The 7,674-nt window shown below is 32.0% G+C and overlaps 1 protein-coding gene across 8 annotated transcripts in view; it reads left to right on the forward strand.

The window, feature by feature from the left end:
- Nucleotides 1–4,834, forward strand: part of LOC106691553 (leucine-rich repeat-containing protein 45) — an 8,539-nt gene extending 3,705 nt beyond the window's left edge. For 4 of the 8 annotated variants that reach the window (XM_014437362.2, XM_014437365.2, XM_014437363.3 and 1 more), the window contains 4 exons: nt 47–174; nt 2,714–2,878; nt 4,081–4,265; nt 4,353–4,834. In XM_014437362.2, coding sequence (XP_014292848.1) covers nt 47–174; nt 2,714–2,878; nt 4,081–4,265; nt 4,353–4,425 — 551 coding nt within the window. In that variant the 3' untranslated portion in view covers nt 4,426–4,834. Of the gene's footprint in view, nt 1–46; nt 175–2,713; nt 2,879–3,393; nt 3,489–4,080; nt 4,266–4,352 lie in introns of those variants that run through there. The other 4 variants (XR_010843248.1, XM_014437367.3, XM_014437369.2 and 1 more) reach the window with 4 other exon arrangements.
- The last annotated feature ends 2,840 nt before the right edge of the window (nt 4,835–7,674 follow it).

Consider the following 7,674-nt stretch of genomic DNA (forward strand, 5'->3'; position numbering starts at 1 on the left):
ATGTATATATATATATATATATATTTTTTTTTTTGTTTATCATAAGGTAAAATTGAAAATCAATGGAAAATAAAATTGGAAGATCTTGAAAACAAATACAGTAAATACATTGTTGAGCTTCGAGAACAGTTAGTTGAAAAAGAACTTATGTTTTTAAAGGAAGAGGAAGAAAAGGTATTAGTAATAATCTATTCAAAACAATTTCCTGATATTATATTAACTTAGGTCTCTATGTTCTCTATATTCTTTTAAGAATATTGGTTTAAAGTTGATAATTCTCTGTTTATATTTCTCGACCCTTCTTTTATTCAAGATTAGTATTTCCATGGGTTTCTTCCTGCCAGTCTCTCTCAAAAAGTCTGTCTCAATTTTTCACGGTATCATTTGTGTTATTAAAAATCTAATAATATTTTTCTGTATATTATATTACATGTTCCAGTTTTCTTCTACTTCTTACACAACAGTGCTAATTCTTTATTTAGTCTAGACTAGGTTGTTCTCTCTTAAACTAGCTTCACTTTTTCATGACTCCTATCTGAATGGTGTCTTCATAGATTTCAAGGACTCTTGTAAACAAAATTTTGGTTCTCTTCATGGTAAATGCTGTGTAAAAAGAAAAGTAAGTCAAGCAGGGTTTTAAAGTGTGCTTAAAGAAAAAGGGCTACCTGTCTGTTGAAAGCCATATATCGGGTGTACATCTTAAAATGAAAAATTTTGGCTTCTCTAGAGAGTCTATTCGAAGAATCTTTGTTGTCGAGGTTTTTGTTAACCTCAAGCGTTATAAAAGCCTTCTCTTTGTTTGACTGTGAGTCACCACTTTACACCAGTCTGGGGTACAAGGCCACTACAGAGGCTGACGGTCCATTTCTGAAAGAAAGGAGCATTTAGCCAGGGAAAGCGTGTGATACACAGCTTTCTGTCAATCTGTTTCAGGAAGGAAGACAAGTTAAGCTGGTTGAGAACATCAGTTGTCGTGGTGGGTCTAAATAATATGAAACAGTTGAGAAGAAGGATTCTTGACATTCAGAAGGCAGGACATACAGAAGACATTTTAGCCAAACTCTGCCAATTGTAAGTGATGAAACATGGAGCGGCCAAATCAATGTTTAAATCAAGGTCTTCTCTGTACGTGATCATTAAGCATCTCTCTCCCTCTCACACAGTGAACATGAAATGCCATCTACAGGCTGTTCAAATCCAATTTTTATTGAAAATTGGCAAGTAGATCCTGGAAAAAAATGACAGTCTTATCAGGGCCAATTTGTTTTTTTTATTTTTGCTTTTTGAGACAATGATGGAAGCTAAGTATTCACATTTAAAAAGGAAAGTCATGATCTGACCGGACATAATGTGGAGTTTGACTATGAAATATCAATAGGAGCAACTCCATTAAAACTTTAAGAGAAAAAAAAAATTGTAAATAAAAAATGTATTCAATGTGATCTATGTCATATCTTCCATTTTCGTTGTGTATATTTTCTATCTTCTATTACGTTCTTTATATTTTTCTCTCTCTCTACATTTCTATTTAATTCTTCCTTTAGAATAATAATTTTTATTCTTTGGTAGTATTTATTAGTTATTAATAATACGGAATAAAACACTTGTCTGGCCATTGATACTACATATATATATATATTTTTTTCTTCTAAGCCCCATGTGCGTGGGGGTTGATGTCATGATGGAAAAAACCAGTTGAGGGAACCTCTTTTTTAGCATTGGTAATGCATTTGAAAAGAGGAGTTGAGGAAATTTGATCTTTTGGATAGGGGTAGTCTGTATTTTGTGTCATTCTGATGGTGGTGGGGCTCCTTAGGTTTGTTGATTCAAAAATAATTTAGTTACTTGTGCTCAGTCGAGTCTGAGTATGTTAGTGTGTGTCTGCCACCTTTTTGGCTGTCCTGTCAGTGTTAGTGTCCTAATTAATGGGTTCGTACAGTATTAAATGCTGTCAAAACATTTAATATGTCTCCTCGATATAAATTCTGCGACAGTCGGTAGTTTGAATGTCGTATGTATGTGGTCCGTCTTTGCTCTTTGAAGTGAAATATGTCTCACTATACTTCTCAGTATACCGCTCTGAAACTGTTGGAGCATCTAGGCCGTTGAAGGTGCTCCGAAGAGCAGGGCTGGCCTTAGCATACTTTTGTAAATCATTAATTTGAGACGGAGAGGAAGATTAGGAGAAGTTAGCAGGTGATTAAGCCTGTAAGCCTGACCTGCTTGATCTTCTTATTACAGTGGGGAGCTAGCATCAGGTGTCTGTCAAGAGGGACACCGAGATATATTATGCTGTCTGCTGGTCTGTTCTCATACCCTGCTACCTTATAGACTTTAGGGAGAAGATGCTTGTTCTTCTGGAAGGAGAAAATAATACAGTCGGTCTTGGGATTAACTGTAATATGCCCTTCCAGTTTCTAGGTTATTTTCATACAAGCCTTCCATAGAGCTGCCTCTGCATTCATTCAACTACTGTAGATAGCTATATTGTCGGTATAAGCCACTACAGTAGCCTTGCCATGCTTGGCTCCAACAGTTTCAGCTGTATATACTTTGAAAAGTATTGGAAATAGCACGGAATCCTGGGGTACTCCACACGTGAGTGGGACCTCTTAATGGAGTAACTGATATTTGTATTTTTTTTTTTTTTAAATGATACAAATGTGAATCACTTAATGTCAACAAATGTCAATTATAATTGATTATTTTACAGATGAAAAAATTTAGAATTAGGGCTGAAGAAGCTGAAAAAAGAAAGTTGTCAATGGAAGGAGAAATGTTATCTTTACTAGATAAAACTGCTAACCAGGAAGCAAGAATGGTCGAGCTGCAAAAAGAATTAACTTTAATATCAGCTGGGTATGAAGCTACACAAAAGGTTTTATCAGTTGTTACTTCCAACACTTAATGTTTATTAAGTTATTTGATCATAATTGAGTTTAAGTTATCTAAATTATTAATAACATCCATTTAGAAAGGCACTAAGGAGGAAGATAAATAAGAAGTTATTTAATCATTTTTAAATTTAGGGACTTAGTGCTACAGGTTATCTGCTCAGCTTCCACTTCTTACCTTAAGTGCACAACTTACAATTTTTTTTCATTAGTGTATACTTCTTCATTTTAAGACCATTCTGCAATTCACTTGTTCCCATTCTATAATTACCTGTTATAAGGTTTGTGACAAATCTACTGTGGGAACAATATTGTCTGTATGGCAAAAAACCTTAGCATGTATTGTTCTTATACTCTATTTAGCAACGACTGTTCTTGCCATTCTTACTAATTTTGTATACGCAAAAAAATTAATCAAATCATGATGAAGTTGACTATTCATCTTATAAAGAAACAAAATCAAAATGTAAAGCTTTTCTAGTATATTCTTTCTTTTCAGTGCATTCCATAATACTTCCCTTGGCACAGAACAAAGCACTGCTAGTTAGTCAAAGAAGGCCAGATTAGGATTTACTGTAAAGAAGTGTTACTTTGGTATGGAGTTAGCATTTTTGTGGAAATAATTTTTTAATATATTGTTTTTTTATGATTGTTCATTTAGAAATAATAACAAGCTTTGTAGCTTGTTATTTCTAATATTAAGATTAACTTAATAAAACATTCGGAGCTGGGGAAAAAATTGGCTGTTCAAATTTAAATTACATGGTGTGGATGTAAAGTCTTCTCTGATTAATCAGTCCGTCCTTCCTTTTTGCAATTTTCATGATAAAATGGTTTGAATTTATATATATAGTACTTATTTGTTCTTGAAGTAAGTCTGTAACTTAAGTTTGCCAGTGAGTTGGTGTGGAGAGGGGCGAGCCCAACATTTTCATTTTAATCCTCTCCACTCATACTCTCCCTTTCCAATATTTCTCTTTTGTTAGAATATATGGCTACTTCTCTTATTATGTAAAAATCTATCATTATATTTTAATTCAGTAAAAATCATCAGTATCAGAAAAAAAATTATCAGTATCAATCATATTCTAACCCTTATCTAATTATATTTAGCATTATCTTTCAATATATTTCAAAATATAAATATAAAAAACTTTTTTAAAGAACACAAGAAATGTTTTTATAGGACCTTGAAAATGCACGTATTGAAATTAACAAATACATGGAAGCTTTAAATAAGGTTAATGATGATTTAATTAAGGCAAATCAAACAATAAAAAAGTTAAAAACTGAGATTATTGAAGAAAAGGAAAAATTTTGGGCTAATACCTTGAAGCAGAAAAAAGCTAACCAGAAGATAGCACAGATGAAGTAAGTTAGCTAATAATGAAAGTACATATTTTAATATAAAATATATAATTTTATTAATTTGTTGTACCAAACATGTAATATTTGTAGAGAAGAAGAGAAATTAAGATCAGAACTACTGGCATCTGCTTTGAAGAGGTATCTTAAATCAGCAGAGGATTAAAATCAATGTATATAATTTTAATTCTACGCATCTGACCTTGTATAGTTCATTCATTTTTATTGAAAATATTTTATTTCTAATATAATAATTCTCATAAATTTTTAATTATTATGTGTTGGTTTCAATGCTCCTATAGACTGTTATGTAGACTGGCTAAAAACTCTGGAAAAAGAAGATTGTTAAACTGAATTTTGATCTGAAACCCTTTTTCTAGTATTTTAATCTTTAATGACCGCTGTATCAGAAAGATAGGGACAATTTTGATCTTCTTGCTAATTTTTGCTATAAACCTAAAACTTTATCGTTTTATCATGTCACATTCAAGAATTGTTTATCTGTTTTTTATCAATGGCACTGTAAATTGTTTTTAACACTGGATTCAAATATAACTTCTTCTTTTTCTGTTACATGTAGTTGTTTAAACATTTTTATTAGTTCTGATTCTTCCTATCAATTACCTAAATTATTAAAATTAAGGAACAAAGAAGTATGATACAATAGATTGGATACTATGTTTAAGGACTTTATCAATTGATAATACTAACAGCTGGAAGAAAAAGCCTCAAGCATTAAGTAGCATATCACTATCCGGCTTGAATAATAGTAAACTCAAAAATGGTAATTTTCAAGCTCTTGTTCCTAAAACTGTTTATGCATTGGCTTAAATATCTCATCTCTTTCTTTTTCTTTTCACATACCCAAATAATTATTTCATAATGGGTAAGTCACGATCTATTGTGACATGTTCAGTCCACCAGTCTTGATAGTCATATAGCCTCAGCCTTTAATGGTCACCATTCTATACAGAACCAAACATTCTTCAAATTTTTCTCTCAGATATCATTAAAGTATCAGCACCTACACGGAATAAGGGCCATGACTCTGAAGCATGAGTTAGTACTGGCCTAAATAATGTTTTATACAGAGTGATTTTTGTATTTCTCAACAGCAGATGGCTTCTCAGTGTTTTTGGCAAACACATATTTGCTGTGGTAATTTGCCTATGTACTTCTGGGCTGGGTTTATTGTCCGTACAAACTAGGAACCACAGATAAACAAAATCATTTACACTTTTAAATGTGTAATCTCCTACAAGGCATGACATGCCATCTTCTTGTCTCAAGCCCCTTATGGTTGTGAATGTCTCTGACAGGTATCCCTGAATAAAACTTGATACATTGATTAATAGTTTTGTTGCTCTGTAAGATGGATCAATTCTAGGGAGATATTCATTTCATCCATTGCCTAGTAAATCTTTCTAATGAGAATGATAACCTTCTTTACACTGTGAAAATTGTAGTATGACATTATTCCAAACAGGTATTGAACTAAAGTTGCTTATAAGCTCTATGAGGCTGGGAGATCTTAACAAAAAAGGTGACTTATTCCATACTAAGGTTTGGACGTATAAAATAACCATATCCACTGGCTTGAAATTACCATAAAATGGTGCAGTCTTATCAAAGCCACAAAAATCAAATATCTGGGGGGTGAATACCTATTCTATTCCGTCCTAGAAATGAAACAAAAAAAAATAAACGAATAAATAAGCACAAAGGGTCGATTAGTTCATTATATTTTTTTGGATTTACATTAAATATTTTAATTTGAGACCTTTGCAGACCCTTGAAGTTTATTTTATTCAAGAAAAATCCCAAAATGTTTTTAATTTTTTATTCCATGGTCGATATCTTGGAAAATACCAACCAAATGAAAAACATTACACATTTTTCTTCTAAAACAGGGCAAATTTGATACATTACAGAGCTCTGTACCTTTATTAGTTTCACAAATACCATTAATCAAAAAAAAGTTTTGTTTTTCAAAAACAATAAACCATCATTTACTGTATTTTGACCATTATCTTGGTAACTACTATTCCTACGAAGAAGGAATACATCCAAACCATTTAATATAAAAATGTTGTTAGAATATATTTATTTACATCTTATAATTAATAATAGTCGAGGACCTGATAGCTGAACGGGCTTGGGCGAGGGTCCCAGAAGGCTTGGGACAGAAGATTGTGGGTTCGATTCCCACCTGGGCTAGTCATTGTTTATTTCGCGGCAGCCCCGAGAAATGAACCTTGACTTTCCCATTCTAGGGCTGTATAGGTCCTGGATGGAGGCTTAAGCCAAAAGAAAATAAAAATAGTTGATTATCAATTGAATCATTTATTTTAGAGCGGGAAAGCTAGGGAGCAGGTGAGAAAACTTCAGGGTGAACATGTATGGTGATGTATTTTTGGGGATTATTCATTTGTTGATATTCGTTTGTATCATTTGTTTGCAAGTATAGCCAATGTGTAAATAACATTACAGCGAGAAAATGGCAGTCATATATACAATTTTATTGATTAATTTTCATAGCTTTTTCAGTTATCCATACTAATTCGAATTTCACTTATTTTAAGTATTCCTAAAATATTGATATCTGTAACAACCTCAATATTAAAAGATGTTATTTTTCATTGCACCCTTGATAATTAGTTCTTAAATTAGGAATAAGAAGTTTGTAGAACGAATGACTAATCTCGTATTTTTCTCATTTTTCATGGATTCCTTTACTTTTTTTTAATAGTATACACATACAAACAATTCAATGATACAGCGGTAGTTCTAAACAGATTTATTAAAAACTAAATATTTCTTACGCATTTAATCTTTCCAAATGAATGACTAAAAAATAAAAATACGCTTCAGACTTTCGGATGTCTTCGTGTTTTGCGAAGCTTAGTATGAGTTAAGAGTTTTGACAAATTTCATATATCTAATCAGTGTAGACTGCGACTGCCGTGAAAGATCGAGGAAAATTGATGAGGTGAACGAATGACACTAAATCCTGGATACAGTTTTCTCCGCCACTTTTAATCTACTTATCGTTATATAATAAAAGGTTTTTTTTCTCGATCTGGAACAGTTATTTAAGAAGTACTGTTAGTCTCAAACCTGTAATTTATAGTACAAGAGCCCAAGAGGAGAAAAAAGACAGTTACCTCACCCCAATTTTTGATTACTTCAATAAAAACTATGTATAATTAATAGTCAAAATTGATGAGTCAGCCAAGTATAGGTAGGGGGAATAAAAAATGGTGGCTGTTTCAAAGCAATAAAAAAACTAATATAAAAAAGTAATAGTTTAGATGAAACTTGCTAAAATAAATTGATTTATAGTTGTTCGGACAAATTTTCATTTGCCAAATTTATATTCATATGTGAATATCATAAAAACTACTACCCCTACGAA

This window comes from Halyomorpha halys, unplaced genomic scaffold (assembly GCF_000696795.3).
Source record: "Halyomorpha halys isolate HHAL.00 unplaced genomic scaffold, Hhal_1.1 Scaffold2479.1, whole genome shotgun sequence".
Classification (NCBI taxonomy): Eukaryota; Metazoa; Arthropoda; class Insecta; order Hemiptera; family Pentatomidae; genus Halyomorpha; species Halyomorpha halys.